The 23,723-nt window shown below is 36.8% G+C and overlaps 1 protein-coding gene across 11 annotated transcripts in view; it reads right to left on the bottom strand.

Moving 5' to 3' along the window:
• ptprt (protein tyrosine phosphatase receptor type T) overlaps nt 1-23,723 on the bottom strand; it is a 246,281-nt gene that overhangs the window by 2,015 nt on the left and 220,543 nt on the right. For 6 of the 11 annotated variants that reach the window (XM_082136320.1, XM_082136323.1, XM_082136326.1 and 3 more), the window contains 11 exons: nt 23,587-23,623; nt 21,691-21,788; nt 20,685-20,801; nt 18,774-18,928; nt 14,856-14,991; nt 12,195-12,344; nt 9,148-9,321; nt 7,510-7,650; nt 6,239-6,364; nt 2,981-3,144; nt 1,773-1,908 (listed from right to left, as the gene is read on the bottom strand). In XM_082136320.1, coding sequence (XP_081992446.1) covers nt 1,773-1,908; nt 2,981-3,144; nt 6,239-6,364; nt 7,510-7,650; nt 9,148-9,321; nt 12,195-12,344; nt 14,856-14,991; nt 18,774-18,928; nt 20,685-20,801; nt 21,691-21,788; nt 23,587-23,623 — 1,434 coding nt within the window. The remainder of the gene's footprint in view (nt 1-1,772; nt 1,909-2,980; nt 3,145-6,238; nt 6,365-7,509; nt 7,651-9,147; nt 9,322-12,194; nt 12,345-14,855; nt 14,992-18,773; nt 18,929-20,684; nt 20,802-21,690; nt 21,789-23,586; nt 23,624-23,723) is intronic. The other 5 variants (XM_082136321.1, XM_082136324.1, XM_082136327.1 and 2 more) reach the window with 1 other exon arrangement.

Below are 23,723 nucleotides of genomic sequence, written 5' to 3'. Positions count from 1 at the left end.
TTGTATAGAGACACTACTTTTTACATTTTACATTTTCAATATCTCCCCAACCAACCCGGAACAAACTGCCTTAGAAGAAATTAATTATTTCAAATTCAAAATAAATTAGCAAAAAAATTTATAAATATTAAAAACAATAATTAAAAATAAGTACTAAAAGAATTAAGAATCGAATAAAAATTTGATTAAAAATAAATGAATGAATGAATTCCGGTTGTTTCTCATAAACCTGTTTTTTTAAACTCACAAATAGGAAATTATAGCTGCTAACGTATTTTATTTAAGTGAGTATAAATAACATAAAAATCACAAAAGATATTTCCATGAATTTATTCGGATAAAAGATTAATTTCTTTTCCAGGCCCGGAAATCTCAGGTTTTCCATGGCCATGGGTAACCTAGTCTCGCACAGCCAGACCTTTCATTGGCCCAGGATCGCCCAGAGGCCGTTTGACTGACATGTAAAGAAACCAATCACAGTTCATTTTGTTCCGCATCATGTTTAGGGGAGTGAAAATTTAACGTTTGTCCCTACAATATTAGACCGGTGTGTAAAACTCTTGGATGTATTTTAATGAGTCTATGCCGTGAACATTATATACTTCACACTTTTGAAAATCCAGTGTTTAGTTGATCCTGATAAGCACTCATTGGGTGCGTTCCACTTCACTTTTAGACATACACTCACCAACTTCCCTAAGCACTTCCCCCGAGCCTCCATTTTGAAGTGAGTTCCACTTTGTCAAGGGGGCGAGGGAAGTTTATGTGAATAAGCCCTCGTCCCCTCGATTTACACTTCAAGCAGCTCTAAATCTCACAATTCAGTTTGAATGTGACGTCACAGCAGATAACTGTAGTGTATGATATATTCATTATTGCATAATAGTTTATAATATATTATGTTGAGATTTAATCGCATAATACTTCGCATATCAATGTTCTTATGCATATCTATGCTTATGTTCATACGTCAAGTTTATACGATTGATATTTTTTTCCGTTATTTTATTTTTCTCCAACAGCTCACCGATAGGATTTTATATGTTTCCTCCAACGACTTGTATGCATATAGAATGGTGCATAAAAAAATAAAAAAAATCATGCAACACACACACACACACATCTCCCGGAAATCCTGTAGAATTCAACCAATCAAATGACGACTTTGAAACTCCTGAAGTGTTTCCAGTTAAGTGTGCCATATGCATTAGACGTTCATCCAGCAGTCCATGGCCAAGACGTCTGGGTAATATTTTCGTCAAGGATCATATCAGATGCACAGCTGTGGAATCGTTCAGTTTTCTCCAGCTGAGCGAGATGTTTCGAGAGCAATCAGTGAAAAAAGTACAGGACAGATGTCTAAATACGCCTGAAATGGCCTTCAATTGGATACAAGATGATTTTTTTTAGAACTGCAGAAAGTGCAGCTGTCTGTCTCGGGTTTGAGGTGAACCAATGATTACTCTCTTTTTCTGTCTCAGAGCGATGAAGATCAGCAGACAAGAAAATAGCAAATAAAAAAACAAAAGCTTCCCACTAGATGAGACTTGTGATCGGAACTAGTGTAGAAGAAGCTAACTACAAATGACTAACAAAGAATCAACTCATGTTAATGCCTGGAACGTAACAAGCCTATTGGCTTTGTCAAAAGTCCATTTATTATGTCCAGCCACATACTAAATATAAATACACATTAATTATAAATACACAATAAAACTAAAACACACTAATTTATAGCAGATATACTGTTGTGACAGACAAGTGTAGCTCACCATTGTCTCCACCATGTTGGCTTTGTTGTTCCTCAGTGTCTTTACTGTGTGGAACACGTCCACGATGTTCTGCTGCTGGATCATCTCACAGATGCTACAGATGGCACAAAACGTCCCGCTGCGTCCTCCACCAGTCCTGAAGAGATCAACAACAATAAGCCATGAGAAACAAATCACACATCCCGTAATGTCACAGATAAGCAGAGTTAATATCCCATAAAATCACAGCTTGACTTATGCTACATTTCTGAAGATCGTAGTCCTCACAGCTCCAACCTTAAAGCTGATGTGTGTCGTTTTATTTTCATGTTAAAACAGTTTCTCGTATCCCAGTGTAATGTGCAGCCATTCGTAGGCTGATTCCCTCCAACCTCCAACCATTGATGTCGTATTATGTAAGGTTTAGAAAGGTTTAGTCTTTACTAAATTGCTTTAGATTACTAAAGCAAGACTGAGGGTTGGTATTTGAGTCTGGATGTCTGCTTAAACAGAGGACATTGCAGAAATAATGTTAAATCAAATAACTATCACTGATCACGGGTCAGTTTTACACGATTAGCATCAGTACAATAATGTGAGACAATCATCTTCAAAATGAATCGTGCGGTTTGCAGAATGTCAGCATTACTGTGACATTTTTAAATAATTTCTCTCAGGGAAACTGCTCTGCATTCAACAGCTGAACTTTTTTGACAGTGATGGGAAAGTAATGAAGTTGTCAGATCTTTTGTATCTCTCTGTCTTTAATTTGTGACGGTGATAAGATTGTCCTTGGCTCAAAGGCTGGGCGGTTTTATCCTTTAGTCCTTTTAAAGCTGCAGTTTTAATCTACGATTCTGTATCGACTGGTTTGAGGTGCACACAGACTTGGATGAAAAGCTGTGAAATGCACATCTTGAATGGTCTAAATGTGCTGTATTAAACTCATTTGAGCTACATTAACAGTGTCTAACATATGTCAAAAACTATAAAGAAATAAGTCTGACATTAAGCACAAAAATTTTACAATTAAGATATGATCAGAAAGGCATTATAATCAGGTTTATACAGCACATACCATACAACATTGTTCTGCTATGTGTTTTTCTCAGTTTTATTAGTCAAATCTGCTCCTCCCAGGATTTCACCAACCAAGACTAACCCATTCATACGTTTCTATGTTTCTGGGTTTGTGCATAATAGCGTTGTGTTGTGGAGGTCACACTCACAGGCAGTGGACCACCGTGCGTCCATCGCCTCCGTCATACTGCTCCTGCCACTTGGCCAGTCGTCTGACCAGCTGCAGGATGGAGCGTTTGGACAATGGTGTGTCTCTGTACGCTGGCCAACCAATGAACTGGAAATGCTGGACCAGCCGGTAGCCGTCTTGAGGCTGGAAGCAGAACAGGAGATATTTTGAGAACATTTATCCAGAAGCCATTACTGTCAACTCATGTTTCACTAAGTAGAGGCTTTCACTTCATGATCAAATCAATTGATGGATAGTTTGTAGGGTTAAAGTAAGAAGCTTAAATGCATTTTCATGTTGACTTTAACATTTTAGTTGTCTCTCCAAAAGCAATTGGATTTAAGAGGCCTTATTATGCCCTTTTAGAGAGTCTTGATTTAGTTTTTGGAATCTACTAGCTTGAATGTTAAAAAAACATTATTTTTTTTGACATTTTACATTGTTGCGGCTCCTCTCTTCCCAGTCTGTCAGTAACACTCTGTTTAGTTCCTGTCAATATAAAGCCCCTTCTTCTGACAAAACACAATGTACTCTGATTGGTCAGCTGGACCAGTGTGTTGTGATTGGTCGACTACTTTGAGTGTGTTTGGGAAATGTCACGCCCCTTACCTTATCAGTTTCAACACACTCAACTCAAAAATTCTTTAATAATAATTCGTTACATTTATATAGCGCTTTTTCTGAGACCTCAAAGCGCTTTACATAGAAGGGGGGAATCTCCTCAACCACCACCAATGTGCAGCATCCACTTGGATGATGCGACGGCAGCCATATTGCACCAGAACGCCCACCACACACCAGCTTACTGGTGGAGAGGAGACAGAGCGATGAAGCCAAAAAGGCTCCACCCACTTTTTTTCTTGCATATGCCTTGGGGGAATTATGTAAATGAGTGATATTGTGACGTACGTTCTCACGTATTTTTATCTCTACGTATTTTAAAAGAAACATCTGAAACAAAGTTGATACTTAAATTAAAAATAACTGAGAACCCAGTTAATTCTCCCTAGCTTTGAAATAGCACCCTTGAAACAATAAGCAATGCAAGCTGGTAAACGATTGTAAGCATTTTGTCTGGATATATAACAGTCACAGTACCTCCAATTCTTGCAGTGACACTGAAAAGCAAAAAATAAAACATCAAAACAGAAGCAAAAGCAAACAGAGACGTCAGCTGGATACTACAGTCAGACTGGATCAGCTAAATGAGAGTCATATTTCACACAATTTGCCATCGATGGAGCCATTTCATGGCAAATTTGTGAAGCTGTGGCACTTATTTATTTTGTGCCGCTATGCTGCGCCGACAATGATTAGCTACCCGGTAAACCTCGCCTGTCACCAGCGGTTAAAGAGAATGAGGGGGAAGAAAAGAGAAGGAAAGCAGGAGGAGGCGGGATGAGTCTTCTGTAACGTTAGACGCTTGGAACACGTCAAGCTTCAGTAATGACTGCTAATGTGCACCAACAGAACGCTGAAGCTAACTCGCATGGAAAAGAAGAAAGAAGAAGAAAAAAAAAACTATGATCTGCTACACAAAACCGATCCATGGCTTATATCAGCTGGTGCAGGGTGGTGGTCAAGTTAATGTGATTTTTGTGCTCATGCATATGTGGCTAGCAAAACGAATCACGCTGAAAGACGCATGAGATGTGCTGAGTGTTGAAATCATGTGGATTGAGAAGGACTATATAGTCGTGGACCCTTTTTGGCTTAATGTAATTTCTCACTTCACTAACTCAACTGCTGTCGCATTAGGAGTCAAATCAAAGGGACTTAAGTGAATTTTTATCTCTTCTTGAGCTGTAGGATTTTTGTGATAAATAAGCAGTTTTATTTTAGTGAGTCACAGTAAGGATTGTTTGATACAGTGCACATGTACTGTATATAAGGACATACATGGGGGTTCAAAATGGCTAATCTGTTGAGGTTCATCATCAGGAAATCGGTTTGAAAATTTTTTTTTTTCTAGTTCAATTTGATAGTGCTAGTAGCACACACACACACACACAAAATCACATTTAAAAAGTAAAAAATAAAAATATCAAAACACTAAAAATTTAAGTTTTAAACAGTTTTTATTTCTTGATAATGACACTAACAGGAATAATTTGATCGTCTTACTGTTGCTACGGTTTCCTCTGGTGAACGTGACTTTTGTTCACAAGCATCTATTTAGCAGCAGGAAAAATACACACTAACTTTTAAATTTATCTTTTGTTTTGATGCTGAAATGTTTGAAAAGTTCTTTATGAAATTGGTTATTTTATGTAAAAAAGCATTTAGTCAGTCATTATCACAAAATAAACATATGATCAGAAAGCAAAATTAATATGTAAATATCATATATGTATACACACATATTGTCGCTGTCGGGCGCAAACCTTGTTTCTCTATATTTCGCCTTTTTTTTAGCATTCCTATTGGTCACCCTTTACATCTGTGGGTTTTGCAAATATTGAATGAATGAAAAGTATTGAAGGGAGCATGAGACTAAACCTCGTAACTCCATTGGATCCTCAAACTGTCATTGAAAACTCGTAACTCTGCCCAGCCTCAATCTTGAATGAAGTGCCTCACACATTTTGGACAGTCTCTGCTTGTTTGCAATGCAAAGGTAAATAAAGAACTTGTTCTTTGAATGAGTACAGCATTTCTTTACTCAAGAAACACTAAATATAAAGGTTAATGTTTAGTGTATTTGAGGAGAGGAGAAGAGTGTCTTAGTCTATCATTTGACATCCAATCATAGCCAAACTGCCATAATAGCTTGTGCGTAGCACTTCATCTTTAATAACATGGGATTTTGGCCAAATGACATAAACTGAGCTCCCATATAGCTACAATAAACTTTATAACCTGTAAGTTGATGAAAACATAATGCAATGCACTTACTGCCGCAGATGTCGCCGTTCTAATGATGGACAAAACATGTATGTCAGAAATTCGCAGGTCAAAAACCTCTTAATTCCATTTGAGCTTAATTTTGGTAAAGTGTTAATATAATAGAATGACACATGCAAGTAATATCTTACAGACCCCAAACTTTTGAATTGTAGTGTACATATCAAATTTGCACCGTGGCCTGAAAAAAAAAACCACACACACTGACAACGCTCTGACAGACCTGATTGGAGCTTGTGGATCAGCCAAGGATAAAATGAACACATTTCTGACTCCGTCACGCAGAGTTATTAAACATCCAACAGTCCCTTCCCTGTGCACTGACCCCACTTACTCGTGCCATGTTGCAGATCCTAAAAATGCGATTGATAATGTCCTCGTCAATGTCAGCGGAGATGAATTCAACCTGAATGGGGCCGTAGCAGCAGGAGCCTTTCTCTGGCCAGTACTGCATGCAGAGCTGCAGCGGGGGCAAGAATTACGGCAAATAAGAACACTGAGCAGAAGTTCACATCCAGACAACGTGACTCAATAATGGACATCTAAAGAGTGCAGGAGAAATAGAAATAACTCTATCATTTTAAAGTCTACTAATTTGAACTCAAATTGCAGTGTGCCAAAGAAATCTGTTCCAATGATCCCTCACTTACTCAAACTTAAATGAGTCACATCACGATGAATCAAACTTCCTTTGATCTTCCGAGATAAAAGAGTTTGTTATACTATGAAAATATAATGTAACTTTCAGAACTCAAAGGAAAAGAGTGGAGAACTTCAGACCATTTATTGAACTGAATCATCTCATTCTTAACTTCTGCAAATTTCTGACAGTACACTAAAATGCAGACAGTGATGGAAACAAAAATACAAATATGTTATGTTATCATTATTAAAAGTTATATTAGTTATATATTTTATATACACTGAATGCATATATTTCATATACATACTGTATACACTTCCGTTCAAAAGATTTTTATGCTCCCGAGGCTGCATTTATTTGATCAAAAATACAGTAAAAACTGTGCTATTGTAAATATTAGAATTTGAAATAAATATTCTCTATCTGAATATATGTTCAAATGTAATTTATTCCTGTGATCACCAGTCTTCAGTGTCAAATGATCCTTCAGAAATCATTCTAATATGATGATTTGCTGCTCAAGAAACATTTCTGATTTTTATCAATGTTGAAAACAGTTGTCATGGTTAATATTTTTGTAGAAACCAATTTTTCAGGATTCTTTGATGAATAAGAAGTTCAAGAGAACAGCATTTATTTGAAACATAAAGATTCTGTAATGTTATAAATGTCTTTACTGTCAGTTTTGATCAATTTAATGCATCCTTTCTGAATAAAAGCATAAAAAAAAAATCTAAAAAAAAATCTGTTGAACAGTAGTGTCAATTTTTTATATTATATATAATTTATTATATTAATGTATGCACAAACACCTTTTGCTTTAGACTGCAATTTTGGATTAGCCCTCTTATTAGATTGAGAATCATCCAATAAAAGCAATCTAACAATATGAGGAAAACGAACCCTATCATCCACCTTAAGAAGTGCAATAGATAACAAATGGAGGCGAGGGGGTCAAGTACCTCACATACCTGCGCAGCGTCCATTTCATTCAGCATCACAATGGTGGAGCAGTTGTAGTCGAACACTAGCCTCCAGAAGTCGGCCACGGTGTTGGGCAGAGGGTGCTGTGTTACGATGAAGGCTGCCGGCTGTTTGTGACTCTAGAGCAATCAATAAGAGAACAAGTTAACTCTTCCTTCCAGCACTGAAGATGTGCCTGGACCCAACACATCCCAACGTGCCTCACATGTGTAATGACCAAAACTTAATGGAGACCTGCAGAGGGACAGGAAACACAGAGACTGAGTGATAACCTTGCCAGGGGATTCATTGACATGGACTGCCGAGGCTCTGTTTGAGACAAGCACACAAACTCTTCTACCACGGGTTGGCCGTTCAATTCATTTGCTGCTTATCTTCTTTTTTTCATCTCGTTGTTCTTTATCTGAGGTGCGTGTCTTCTGCCTTGATTATCCTTTTTGGATGCTGCGTGAAGATGCTGGTTTATGGTACGAGTGTGATTATGATCTATGTGTGGAGATTACGGAGATGTGATCTAATCTTGTACTTGTTAAATTGGCTTGTTTGTGAGATTGTCACTGTGTGATCTCCTGGGCGTTCTGCTCCGCTTACGTGGGATTTATCCGAGCGCACTATGAGAAGTGATGTAATATAAAGTGTTTTAGTTATTTACTTTAAAATACTATACAATTATATATCCGTTATAAATATATAAAGCTAAGTATATTAGCGTCCACACCAGCGGATGATAACGTTCTGTTTATAATAAGCGTGATCTGCAAATTTGTCGTCTGCAGCTTTAAAGGTTTGATCTCTTTAAATCAGGATGGATTCTGATTGGCTGTCAATGTTATTATCATTCATCAGCTAGAAAAAAATTATTGTGAAAGTGATTCCAATGATATCCGTTATAGTTGTGGTGTGAAGTCTGCTATTCTTTTATATTTAGAACGATTTTCAGAAGTCAATCTTTATCGTTATAGTTTTCGTCCTTGGTCATTCATTCTAGTGAATCTGTTTGTTTAGTCCTTAAATAAACCAATCCAAAAATGACTAAACTATTCAAGGCCCTACATGGCATTTTAGGTATTTTAATTATGTAGCATTTTAGTAGTATATAGTGTAAATGTATCAGTTCAAGTTTGATGATCTTAAATGAGTTTATTCGCTCAAAAAACCCTCATTGTTTTTGTGCCAAAAAACTATTGCTCTGATTACATTATGAATTGCATCATTAGAAAGTTATATATCATCTCTTATGTAACTTCAGTGTTGCTAGCTACTTGTTAGTAGCTTATAGCTAACTAACTTTTAAAAAGAGTATAGCTTGACTCTAGTTTAACTATTTTAAATTACAAGTAACCTATAGCGTCAAGCTACATTTTCATAGTGTAGTTCAAATGCAGCCGCCAACGATTTAATTGCAATCAATGTAAAAAAAAAAGAAAAGAAAAAAAAAGGCCTATTTATTCCAGTGTTGTAGAAAAGATGTAAATTGGTCATAAATACCAAAATAATGACTGTTATACCATTATAAGTAGGAAAAAATATTACCCCTTTAAAGTTCAATGCAAGACTAGACTTTTTACATTAAACAATGTAGGCCAGGTGACCTCTAACAAAGCAATGAAACTTACGTCCATCAGCGCAGCATTGATGTAATTGCTGGACTCGCCGTCAACAGAAATGAGGAAAGGCAGGCAGCGGTCTACAGCGAGGACGTCCATGCTGCGGTTCTTATCGTGGTTACGCGGGAGCAGACCAACGCTGCAGTCCTCCGGACGAACACGCGGTGTCACTATATTCAGAGTCTGAGGAAGAAGACATGAAACACCTTTAAAACATAGAAAAACAAATTGCTCTCAAACATAAAGCTGCTCACTTGGGGAGAAATGGTGCATTTATAAAAAACAATTCCACTCGCACTGCTGGTCCAACCACAACCAATGCAAATATTTTAGTAAACTGAAGGTCAGTCATTACTTATGTATAAGACACACTGAAGAACATAGAGACATTGAAAGAGATGCAGATGGAGAGAGAGAGAGACAGACAGTGAAAAATGGCTTACAAGAGAGAAAGATGCAACGCTAGATAGAGAACGAAAGATCTGGTAGGAAAGAAAGATCGAAACATATTCATCATATTTTATGAGACGCCTCACAGATCTGAAGCTTTGCTTCCCCTCAGACGGCAGCAGCTCACTCATTTCACAGGGAATACAAAACATAAAGGCACCATGAAAAGAAACAGCTCAGCTCTGGGCTTTATGGGGCTCTTGCAGATCGCCAATGGCTCGTACAAAGCGTTTCTCCCCTGACGTCTGAGTCACTGTCTTTACTCACCTGCCTCATCTAATGCATTAAGGACACCACCACGCTTTGCCGATTGACTTTTTTAAAAGCACTTCGAATTTAGGGGAAATCATGCTGAAATCACACCAGAGAGCTTGATAAAGTTGTTAGAAATAGCCGCGAGGGCTTCAGCCATAATACAGTACTGCCAATCGACAGCAAAAAACCTTGGAGGATTCAGTAAATTAGGCCTCCATGTGGGCTGCGCACTGATTATAGTTTAAGAGCCGCAGGAACACGAAGCATGAATCTTTAAAAACACGTATGTTTCAACCGTTTTTAAGATAAATCACAAATGAGATCTCTTCTGTGTCTCAATTGTTCCTCCTAGATTGTAATGAGATTGAATAGAGAACAAATGCAGGACAATATTCTGAGAAATCGGATGTTGTTTCAGAGGAGATTTCAAACAATTCCACAAGCTATGTTTCCATTCACCTATTTTTAAGCAAATTTGCAAAAATGCTGGCTGGAAAGCCAAGATGTGCATAAATTCTAAAAGTGTGCATAAAAACAATTATGCACGCTCAATTGGGGTGGATAATTTTTTTATCCAACAAGAAGATATAAGCATGATCTACGTTGGAAACACATTTACTGAATTAATCGCTTGATGCGCAACAAAAAACTGACTTTGCCTCAACAGAGGATGTGATTAGATAGCTGGACTAATTAGCAGACCAATTTCATTGCACATCATCTCAAATGTTGGTTTGGTTATTCTCAAATGCCTGCACCAAAGGTTTCATGTTGTATTCCAATTTTGTGCACAAGTTAAATTCTCAACTTTGGATAAAAACATAGCTGCAGACCAGTGGTGTAGTGGTAAAAAAAGAGGTGGGTAAACTATAAATTCTGGTGGACCACAACTTGATCACCCGGTATGTGGGCCACTGCCTACTGGTGTATGTGTATCCTGATGACATCGATATAGGCTATCATTTGATGGTACTACCAAGGGTATCACTGGTTGTTCCCTCATCATAGGTCACACAATCACTATTCAGTTCATACATTAATCTAAGTTCTTGTTAAAGAGACTCAAAAAGGAATAATATGGTTGAAATCTATAAAGTTCACTAAATGACAAAACAGAGAGAACAAAAATATTCAAGAGAGATCGAGAGGGAGGCTTATACCCAGGGCTTCCAATGCAATGCACTTGTGCATAATGATTAGGGATTTGGGATTATTTTCATAGTTGATTAATCTGTTGAATATTTCCTCGATTAATTGATTAGTTGTTTGGTCTATCAGAAAAATGTGGATCAGTGTTTCCCTGTAGAGGGAAAAGTCTTTAACCTGGTGCAGGCTTGATTCCCTCTGAATCTCTTGTACAGTTGGGTTTTGACATGCTCCCTACATTAAACCAGCTGCCTGTAATGAATTAAAAAAAATCTCTTTTGTTTGCATCATTTTAATGATTCCCTATTGCGGCTGCGATCAAGTTTCATTCTCGCACAGCTTGTTTAGTAACTTCACAAGCGTGTGTTTTCTGCTACGTGTGTGCGCCGTTCTCTTTGTTCCGTGTGTGTGTGTGTGTGTGTGTGTGTGTGTGTGTGTCCGCGCGCTGCGCTCTCTGCTCCGTGTTTGCGCGCTGCGCGTTCTGCTCTGTAGTTAACGGCCCAAATGCACGAATCATGTGCCGATCGGCGATCACGCACTGGAAAAGCAAAGTCCGCTCACATCAAGTGAAATTTAGAGGTGAATAAACGCAATGTAGAGGTGGATAAACGCACTTTGGAGGTGGGCAAACGCTATTTCCAAATTATAGGGAGGTGCGTAAACAGCGTTTACGTGCGTTTAGCCTCCACTACATCCCTGCTCCAGACTGTTCATATCTACAACTGCTCAAAGGTGAGAGATCTCAATATGAACTCCTGTTATTTCTGGTCAAATTCTAATAAGACCAAATGATCTGAGCTACGCTATTCACAATAATGTTTTAGGTCTGCACTTTTACTGTATGTCTACAATTGTCCCATTTTTGTCTCCTGAGCTACAAAAGAGCAACCCGTGAGAAGTAAGATTTATAATTTAGACACAGTGATGCACTAATTCTTGTAAAATCATAATACAATTTTTTTGTAAAATAATACATTCAAAAGAAATCTCCTGGTGTAAGAATCGATTTCAGATTTTTTTCATAATGTTGAAATGTTGTTGTTTTTGTGTGTGTGTGTGTGTGGTGGCAAATACCAAATTATCAGCATTTTGTTGTATCTACAGTATTTTCACATCTAAGAAGGTATCTACAAAAAAATGTATAAAAAAACAATGCTATTTTGGTGGAAATGGTTTATCGTGGTCCATTTGTGTGGATTTCTCACCTGAAACTCATCTTTGATCTGGCTGGAGTTGGTCTGAGGGTCCAGTCTGCTGATGTTGTAGTAGATGGCTCTGAATTCACACACTGGGATAGCCGTGTTCCCACACAAACACGCTTCCAGAATGGCATCATGCACAAACACATACTGCTCCTGCAGAGAGAGAGAGAGAGAGAGAGAGAGAGATCAACACTTACAAAAAACACTGTGGTACAGAGATGCTAATATCACGGTGCTTATGAAATTCAGTACCATGGTGTGTGTGTATGATATATATATATGGAAGCACTATGTTTTATGAATCATGTCTTGTGCTTGGTGTCCAACATTTTCTAGTTTGCCTAGTTGTTTCTCTGCTGTGAGCTGTTTTAAATTGTAATAATATTTCACAATATTACTGTTTATATATACATACAGTATGTGTGTGTGCTACAAATATATTTGAATATTATTTAATCAGTTTAAGATTTAAAAGTAATGCAATATCTAGATTTACAAGTCAACCATTTTGAAAGCACTTTTAATTATCTCACTGATAATGACTGCAGCTGCTGGTAGGCCACATGAGAAAACCTCCCTTTGGCATTTTAGTGCTACTTTTTTAATAATAAAAACAATAATCACAGTTCGAAAATAATTAAGGGTTTGATTTAAACTTTTACATCTTCAAACCAGCCAGTGTACATAATTCATGAACATCCAAACACATACAGTACGTTTCAGAAGCCCAAACTCGAGCTGAGAGTGAATGCCGCACAGCATCATTGCAAATCATCAGGGAAATATGGAGTCGATACCCCTCACAAACGTTCGTATGGAGCAGTGCATGAACATTGATGCATGAACCGCAGTTTGCTGAAGGGAACTCCTGCCTCAGGGACGTTTTATATTGATTTAAGCGTTGCAACTTCTGATGCTAAAGTCCTGCGGCGACAGCAGCATCCCTCGAAACTGCTTCAACTGCTGCCTTAAAAATGAGATCAAGGGGGCTAATATTAAACTCCTTCCTAAACCCCAGCCCCACATATTGGCCTGAATTATCCATATTTTAGCTCAACAATGCCTCCGGCTTAAAGGTTTGAATGCTAATGTAGGCCTTTGATCCACGCTAAGCTACAGTCAAGCTGAGCTGACCTCTCGTACCTATTACTCCATAACCTGGTGAGCACTTCTGCAGAGGTCTGAGGACAAAAGACGAGGAAAAAGCCTTTTAAAAGATTAATTGCTGTGTGTTGTGTCTGTGGAGGATTATCTTTGAATGAAGCTGCAGGCTGACACAAAGTGCCTCCCAGAAGCCATTATCACCGGCACTGTGTTTAGTGTTAGGCCTTTAAAAGCATGCTGTCCTCACAGCAAAAACCTGTAATATCTGAATAGAGCGAATAAAACAGCACGTTGATTTGATGTAGTATGTGATTTAGTAATTTATTATTATAAATGATTTATAATAATAGTACCTTTTATATTAATAAAAGTAATCAAATGTATCCAAAATGTTATATTATTTATAACAATAGTCATTTATTATTATACATAGGCTAATAATAATTATAATAATTGTACTAAATAATAATTAGTACAACAGTAAGAAGGTTTTTCATGTCAAATGCTTGAAAATCAAGGCTTAAAGAGTTTTTAATCAGATAACACTAGTGTCAAAATATCAAAAGTGAATTAATTAATAAATACATTTATTAATTTATACTTACAGTGTATCGTTATTGCTTTGTTGCATTTTAAAACAGTGCAATACTAATTTTCATCCACCACTAGGGGGCATGAATTTAAATTCCAATATTCAGTCAATTCTGCCTGTCATGGTCTGGGCAATTTCATGTTCAGGCTGTTTTGATGTTATAGTGTGTGGATTAATGTAGGGAAAAGAAAGGTTATCTAAGTTTTAAGTTGAAAATAGATGGCTTCAATATCATCTTCACAGACTGGAGAGCTTAGGCTATGCGAGTAAGCGAGTGAGGTTGCAACTGAGTGTTGAAAGTAACACATTAAGTAACACTTTTTTTAAAACAAGTACCACAAGTTTCTTTGTTTTCCCATTTATTGATTGGCAGCTCTCCTGTCCTCATGTTGAGAGAAATCAGGAGTAAGTGCAGAGGCGTTGTGCGAGCTGTGTGAACATGAGGATTATTGTAGTTCTGGACTAAATGTGAGCAGGCATTCACTCATCTCACTCAAACTTAAAAACAGTGAAATGCAAACTGAGAATATTACACAAACCTGCAATAATTAAATATGTTAACTTACAAAAATATACTTTATGTATTTAATCTCACTTTATTATCGAATGTGTTTGCTGCTGACTTTTTAAAAAGTAACTAAGTAACATAATTAGTTACTTTATTTGGGAGTAACACAATATTGTAGCGCATTACTTTTAAAAGTAACTTTCCCCAACACTGGTGACTGAAAAGTACAATAGTGACACAGGATAATAAATGACTGCATTAGTGAGACTGAGACAAGTTTAGTGAGTGAATAATTAAGAAAGTGAACAAATTATTAATTTAGCAAATGATTAAATAATTCAATGAGTGAGCATCTAAGCACAATCTGGTTGCCTGAACGACAAACTCTGCGGTGAAGTTGTACAGGGTCATGTAAGATACATGGTGAAACAGTGTTGTTCAGGGCTGTAGGGCTGCTCACCTCAGTCTGGACCATGTTGACTCTCTGTGAGCGCAGCTCTCTGATGCAGTTGAAGATGTCCACTACACCCTCACTCTCTGCCATGTCCAACATAATGTCCACTGCAATGAAACAGCCTGTTCTTCCAGCGCCAGCACTGCGGAAATCACAGAAGGATGAGATTCTTCTAACTGCATGATAACCTTCCACCAGCTCCATTTCTGATGGAAGACTACACTGTGATGGAGAGGATGGATCTAAATTCTCATTTTAAAATATTAAATGAAAAGACAACTTAATAAATGTATATTCAATTGTATAAACTATATATTATATAAATTTATATTAAGACAATATTAATAAATAACTCATTCATTAATTTAATAATTCATTCGTTATTCTTATAGATGAAAAGCAAAAATGCATTTGGTTTGATGTCATGGTGGAGACTTTCCATTGAATACTATGGTTTTATTTTCTATCAATGAAAATTTACACAAAAATATTGAGCAGCACAACTGTGTTTAACATTAATAATAATAAGAAATGTTTCTTGAGCAGCAAATCGGCATATAAGAATATCATGTGACTGGAGTAATGATGCTGAAAATTCAGCTTTGCATCACAGGAATAAATTACATTTTAAAATATATTACAACAAAAACCAGTTCATTTAAATTGTAATAATATTTCACAGTATTACTATTTTTGCTGTATTTTTGATTAAATAAATGCAGCTTTGGTGAGATTAAGAGACTACATTCAAAAATATTAAAACACCTTAATGTTTCGAAACTAGTGGAAACACTATACACACAACACACACAATTGTTCAAAGTATGGGATCAGTAAGATCTTTTTTAATAGAAAATAATACTTTTATTCAGCAAGGATGCATTAAATTGATTAAAAGTGACACAAAGACGTTATAATGTTATACCTAACCTACAGAAAATTATTTTGCTTTTTTTTTTTTTCATAAAGGCATGTGTATTTATAGCATTCTTCTCGCAGGAACTGCTGGTCTCCACAATCCACGCATTTTAAGATTTTACTATGCTTCTGGGGACATTCGGTCCTCACAACATGGATAAAAACCTGACCCACACACACACAACACATTCATAAGGCGGAGATTTCTGCTAGGATCCAAATGTTAGGTGTTACGAAAACAAGGTTCTGGCAGACCAAGATGCTTGTGTGTGAGAGAGAGCATTTGGACAGAAGATGTGCTATCAGTCACTCCAAAACGGCTCTCACACACACACACACACAAATACAGAGCAGCTCCACGGTGCCACAGATTGGCCGTCACTCACAGTGATTAATGGTGCGAGTGGTAAACAACTGACAGAAAGAAAGCAAGGGACGGAGAGGGAAAGAGACAGGGAGGATGTCCTTTACACCTCACATCTTCAGTCACTCATTCACTATTATTATCATCCCCGAATTGCCATAAGATACAAAGTGTTCATTAGTTCAATGTGCCAAAAAAACCCCCACATTTCATCTTCACACAATCAATCTAAACTTAATATTTATTTGCTTGTGTTCCTTTTTAAGGAATAATACCTAAAATGTTCTGTCATTTACTCAGCCTCATGTTTTAAATCTGTAAGACTTTCTTTCTTCAGTAGAACACAAAAGGAGATGTTTAGTAGAATGTCTTGGCTGCTCTTTCACATCCGTTTAAGTAAATGACAGACACTATCAAGAAGCAAAAATGACAATAGAGCTTCATTAAAGCACCATAACAGTAGTCCATATCACTCATAAGTCTTTAGAAGTCATATGATAGGTTCTTGTTACAGTCCAAAATGTTTCAATGGTTCACTGGTAATCTTCCCCTCTGTAAATCTTAAATTTTAAATGCACTTGCGTCGAGTAGAGTTCAATATGGCACATATTCAGGCACAAAAATCAGTTTGTTGGGTCAGGTTTAATATAGTGACCAACATTATTGGTTCTCAAAATGTTCCTCAGAAGTAAAGACGGTTTGTAACGTTCTGAAAAACTTGCTTGAATCAAAATCTTAATCTCTGCACCAGGAGCACTTGACACTTGAGCTAATCTGTTCTGGAAGTTTCTTTGTCACATCTGCTTCGTCTCCGGCATTGCAAGGCCGACTGCAAATTTACACTGCCACTTCACAGTCTCCTGCTGTCACCTTTCATTCCCAAACCTTCTTCCCAAACGGCTCCCAATTACTCCCCACAATTGTGAGTGCGTTTCTATCTATCCATGCATCCATGTTGCGGACAGATTAATGGGTGAGTGTCTATCCATGTGCCGAAACTTCCAACATTTGTGAATGTGTCAGCTCGTGAATATGTGTGAAAATCATCATTTCTCTTGTAACTCCCTGGGTTCTTTTCCCATTACATGTAAAATTAGTTTTAATAAATTATTTATCAAAACACTCAAGGACACCTTACAAATAATAAGATACATGAACAAATAGAAAAAGAAATGAATACAAAAAAGCTGTATCAAACAAGCTATTCTCTGTCAGATGAGCAAGTACCTGTCGAGCAACAATTTTTACCAATAATTTAGAAAGAAAATATAAATTAGAAATGGGTTGAAAATGTTCAGGGTAATTATGATCCGCAACAGGTTTCTTAAGTTTGGGAGATATAGCTGCTACTGAGTACTGAATACCAGTATTAAGGGAAGAATGATTTGAGTTGAGTTATCAGGACTTAACCAGATGTGTAGGAATAGGATCAATAGGACAGTTATGCTGAAAGCAAGTTCTGGACTGCCAAACATTTGAGATAAAATAAATGTGTTTCATTAAATACAGTTAATGAAATCAATTCATTTGCCTAATTTCACATTAAAACAGTTCCACTTTGTTCTGATCTTTTACTAAATACTCATGGGAATAAAATAGCAGCAGTATCTGTGTCCAACACAAACACAACAATCCTGTACTCATACTCTCCTTTATCAGTAAATGATGGAGAAGACCTCCTGAAGGGCAATGTTTGTCAGGCGCTATTTAACATCATGGAAGCTTAACACAAATAAAAAATATAATCTACAAGAAAATTAAAACACTTGTGGGTGGCAGTGTTATTTTTATATAATTTATATACTATTACAATACTTATTATATTATATAATATTTTGAATTACTTTTGTTTTTAATATTTTCATTTTAGTGTAAGTTTTAGGAAATGTTTTATGTGCTTTCTCATTTTTTTTGTTTGTTTTCATTTATATTTCTTTCTTGCTTGAATAAATTTTTTTTTTTTTTTGAGATTTACTCATTTTAGTACTTAAATTTACACTTAAACAAGACATTTGATTTCGGTTACTCTCTATTTTTAGGTGTCTGTGTTACAGTATAATTATACATTATGTACTGAGTAATAGTAATTATCTACACTTACTATAGGGTTAGGAATAGGTTTTGGTTTAGGGTTAGTCACATGTAACTATGCATAATTTATAGTTATTACAACAGTAACTACATGTACCGTGGAATAATGACACTGTAAAATAGTGTTACATTTATTTCTAATAATTAAAATGCTTTTTAATAGTTTTACCCTAGCAACTGCATAGCCTTAATCAGCAAGTTTAATTCAAAAATTTTAGCAAATTTAATATAGCCTATCTATTTATTTATTTATTTATTTATTTATTTATTTTTATTATATGTAATGAAATCCATAATAAAAATGAGAGTTTATGACATCACCTTGAAGATCAGCCTAAACAAACCTAAATTATTTAAAATTATAACTGGATATTTGTAGCAGCCACTGAAAGGCCTCAGAGAGGATGTCTAATTTAAATAATCAATGGATTTCTCGTTGTACATTCATAATCACACTGTTAGCCCAACTTTACACCATACTTTGAACTTACAGTAAATGTATGTAAGAAAAGGAAAAAAAAAAAAAAAAAAAAATCAAGATAAGAACACACCTGCAGTGCACAGCGATGGGCCCTGCGTCTGGAGGATTGAGGAACTTGACCTGGCGGATGAAGCCCAGCAGGCCTGTGGCGTAGCAGGGAACGCCGTGATCGGGCCAGCTGGTGAAATGGAACTGCCGGATTTCCCGGATCTCGTGGTGACCCTTCTGAAAACAAGAGCATATGGTGAGCTTAATATCTACAGGTGTCATCAACTGAAGGTACAGTAACAGGTATGTGATTATGGTAGAAGATGGGTAGGATTACGACAGCCAATAAGTGCATGTCAATAAAAAGCAACACCATGTGGTATATTTTGCAGTGTTTATAGTGTAAATACCAAGGTGTAGTGCAAGGCTTAACAATATGGAATAAAAAATAAATAAATAAATAAACAAACAAACAAAAAAATATATATAAAAAAAGAAACATTTTTTAATTAAAATAAATGTATTGTTGAACCCTCTTATAATTAAGGTATCATGAAATACGTCAACGCAACACTGTAACTTAGTTCCCCAGAATGAGTGTAGAAAATGCGCTGGAAAGTCAGTCAGGGCCTCATGGTCAGTGTTTGAACCACAGCACAACAGCACACATGTGGTTCGATCTGTGCGAGCGCTGAGGCTTTTCCACACACAGTGTTGTGTTACAGTAGAAACCTTTTCCCATTACTTCCTTACTAGCACTTAATGCTCTGATAAGCTTTTAATTATAATTTGGGTTTGAGAGCGGCGTAATCCATGCCTGGAGGTGCTGATACCACCAAGCGAGGACCCATGTAGCCGTTAAATGCAGCTTGTGTGCATTAGTGTGTGTGTCTGGAGAGTCGTAACTGAGCTGCTATAGATGACGAGAAGTACTGAAAGCTGGAAAAAAAAAAGGAGAAGACGCTCTAATGTCCAACACTTGGGGATGAAATGCATACCTAGACACACAAGGACACTCAGAAAGATAATAAATAATTAATTAATTATTATTATTTGGTATGCAATGTGACCCAGACATGTTGGATTTAAGGAGAAATTTCGAGGGAGAAAATTTTCTCTGGAGAAATATCTGAGAATCAGAGATTTAAGCTAAAGTCCCCAATTGATATCCAGAAAACATCTCTTGTCATTTTCTGCTCACACTCATTATGAAGCACAACTATGTGCTGAGAGGAGGATGTACCCTAACAACTCTCTTTCAAAGTTGAGGAAGCGTTTGAGAGGCAGCAGCCTCGTGAGACAGATGGATTGAGTGATTTAAGAAAGTTGCTGATGACATGCTGCTCCATACCGCGCTCTCCCCCTCAAAAACGACTCTCAGACACTAATTTCACCCACTATCAAAGCTTCCCTACATCTGTTCTGTTTGGATTACAACATTCAACAACAAAACTCTACCGTTCCTTAGAGCTTTCTTTGCGATTTACTTTCATTAGCAAAATATTGTCTGTTGGCTTTTGTTAAGATCTTGTAAAGTTTGTTTGTTAAAACATCGTGGTTAGGTTTTTTTTCTTCAATTTATGCAGATCTGACATCAAGCTGTTCCTGTATAATAAGAACAATAAAAGTGATTGAGTGAGAAATGCATTATGAGCTTAAACACAAGCTGATGGTTCATATGGTATGGATGAACACAAGTCTGGATGAACATAAGTCTGGATGAAGAGATGCATGCAGAGAGTGCTGAAAAGTTTTTATTTCTGAATGTACTTGCGAAACAAAAGGCATGAGTTTTCATATTTTGAATCAAGTTTATTTTTGGCAAGTTTTAATTCAAGAAAATGGTTATATATATAATATAATATATACAAAATTCCATTTTGAAGCATTAGTATAAAAAAACTGAGAACACCCGAGCAATGAAAGAGCAACCTCTGAGCAAATTGAGAGACATTTCTTTTGTATGGAGAACAGATGGAGGATGGGTTTTTACCTTCTGAACAGTAAAAGTCCTGATCACATATTCTGCAAGAGGCTCCGTTTCGATCAGCGTTACTTTGATGTCTCCGTACACCTCGGTCTCGTCAGGCCAATACCGCACACATTTCACCTTTACGGACACATAGACACCCACATGTACACATTATAACACAACACCTGCATCTTAATTTGTTTCAGTATTAGTCTATTTTACAGCAAGGTCTAAGTCAAGTCGGCATTTGCAGAAACAAGTCCCTGATGACATTTGAAAACACAGAGAGGTGTAATTGGCCACCTGTCAGAGAGGATGTTATCTCTGAATGAACAACCCCTGTGGTCCGAGTTCACTGGAGCCAATCATTGAACACCGCTCAATTATACTCATTGTGACATCAAATGGCTCTCGTTGGGGATGTTGTGAAGGACTTGTGCACCTAATTGTGCTCCATTTTAGGATGTCCTCCAAAATGCTTGACTCACTCGTTTAAAGTTCCCCTTGTATATACAGAAACATCCTTCTATATGATTTCCGCTTGCATTTACAATAATTGGTAGATCATTCATACAAACTGTAAAAAGTTATGACAACATATGTTTTAACATTGCTTTAACAATTTTTTTTTTGTCATGTAATTTAAGTTGAAATGACTTAAACATCCAAGTTCATTGTACTTAAAATTCAACACAGCAACCTTTTTTTGTTTGCCATTTAAATATGCCATATTTTGTGGGATGGAACCCACAACCATAACGTCGATTGCTATGCTTTATTCTTTGAGATACAGAAACATATTGCACGTTTGTATTGGTTTCTTGCTAGATGCTACTTCTAAAATACATTGCGCAAACATGCACCTAACTGACAGATTTATATATTTGCGTGTTGTATTTAATGTCGACACACTCAGTTTAACTGCTAGACCGTAGTTAAATGTGTAACAATTGGAGGAACGCTTTGTAAATAACATTCTTAATCCTGTGATATTTATTAAGGAAAGAGATAATTACAAGAACCCTACCCTGCCCACTTCCACCAGGTTGGTTACCATGACGATACTGGCAGAATTCTCTTGCCAAATCATCCTCCAGAAATCCCTCACGGTCTCCTGCATGGGGCCTAGAAGAGAGGAGGAGGGACAAATTTAGAAGCAAACCACCACCAAGATCACGCAACACTCACAAATCAACTAGAAATAAGATGCAATGTTTCTTTATGGATTCACAAACAGTCCCTGAGGGAAACAGTAGTTCATGCTATATCCTGGGTTGATCTTTCTGGTGACCAATACAGGTGAAGTTAATTAAGCAGCATGGTGGAATACAGCACACTAACAGTGAAAGCTACTTCAAAACTAATCTAGTTAGTAATTTGCATTTTTACAGTTGTACTATAAAATCTAATTATTTTTAATAACTAATTTAAAATATTTTTTTTTTGTTGCAGATGCACTAACTCCAGTAAAACTATACTTAAACTAGTAAGCTACACTAACAAACACTACTTACTCTGATACTATTTAAGTGGGCAATATCTTTTTAAATATGAAATATTAAAAACAGATGACATACTTTCCAGTAATGCTTTTGCAGTGTGTACCTTGCATATTAATCAAAAGGATCTCAATTAGGGTGACATTTACTTAATTTACAAATATTTTACACTAAATACAACTAATAGAAGCAGAGTAAGCATTCAAAACCCAACATAATAGCTGTGTCCCAATTCAGAGGCTGCATCCTTCGAAGGCCGATTGCGTCACTGCGGCTCGGCGAAGGCTGTCCCAATTCAATGACTCCTTCAAATGCGTCCTTTGTTTCCAGTGCAATGAAGGATAACACAGATGGATCCTTCACGGCCTTGCCTACCCCAGAATTCATTGTGCGCCAGAGACGACAGGATGTTTTTGAGAGAAATTGCCAAATTACACTTTTAAATGCAAGTATTGGGTTTCAACTTACTCAAATATCGACTCATATCTTACTAAGATAAGATTATATATAGTTTATACTTATTATATAGAAATGGACCATGGTGAACATATTTAGACAGTTTGTGAACCCTGTTTTGTTTTCAGACAGTTTAATATAACTTTCAAAAAAGTCCAGTACAAACGTTACTGCCACTCATCAATGACAGCTGTCACAGTTGCTAGGCGACAAGAACAATTCTCCATAGGCTAAACCGTCCCATTTAACAACGCTCAGTCCGACCTTCATGGCCCTCGAAGGATACAGCCTCTGAATTGGGACACAGCTATAGTCTTTTAAATGGGTCATGAGACATCAAATGTGCCTTGATCTTTTGACATATAAGATGTCTGTACCAATTTAAACATTCTGCAAGATTCATAGATTCAAACATCCTCCTCATTATAAACAAGGCTTATTTAATCAAGCTCTGAAAACGGCTAGTTTTGATATTGGGGGATCTGTGACATCACACAGGCAAATTAATTTGCATTTGACTGTCATCAGGGAAAGACATTGACAAATCCATTCATCAATCATACATCATTGCAACATAGGCCCCGCCCACTGTTATTCAGTCACTTAATGGCTGACATTTGCCTCCACTGGATGTGAGCGTTGTGTCGCGTTACGTCAAAAGAAAATAGAAAACATTATAATCACTGACGCTGTCTACAATGGATACAGTATACAGATGCACGTTCAGTTTCTAAAATACTCCATGCACTTGAGTCTGTCGACAGCAGGACAAATGGAAGAGTGAGAGAACGTTCGCTTTGACGCGTCCATTTTAAACAGCTCGTTCGCATCTCTGTACAGACTGTTGGAAACAAGTGAATGCTTTAATCTAGGATGTTCTAATTAATCATATTTTTACTTTGGATATATCAACATAGATGTGTAGATTGCGTTCATGTCAGAAGAGTTCTCTTGGTTTTGTTAATTACCTTGAGTGGCTATGTAGTGCCTTGGTCTGTGGTAGCCCTGGGAAACAGAATGAAAAGGGAAGATGAAAATTATTCAAATGAAACTAATTTCTCTACCTGCTCAAACCACATGCAACAATGAACTTGCATAAAGACTT

The sequence above is a fragment of the Leuciscus leuciscus genome (genome assembly GCF_965113295.1).
Source record: "Leuciscus leuciscus genome assembly, chromosome: 14".
Classification (NCBI taxonomy): domain Eukaryota; kingdom Metazoa; phylum Chordata; class Actinopteri; order Cypriniformes; family Leuciscidae; genus Leuciscus; species Leuciscus leuciscus.
This window is presented reverse-complemented; position numbering and strand designations above follow the sequence as displayed.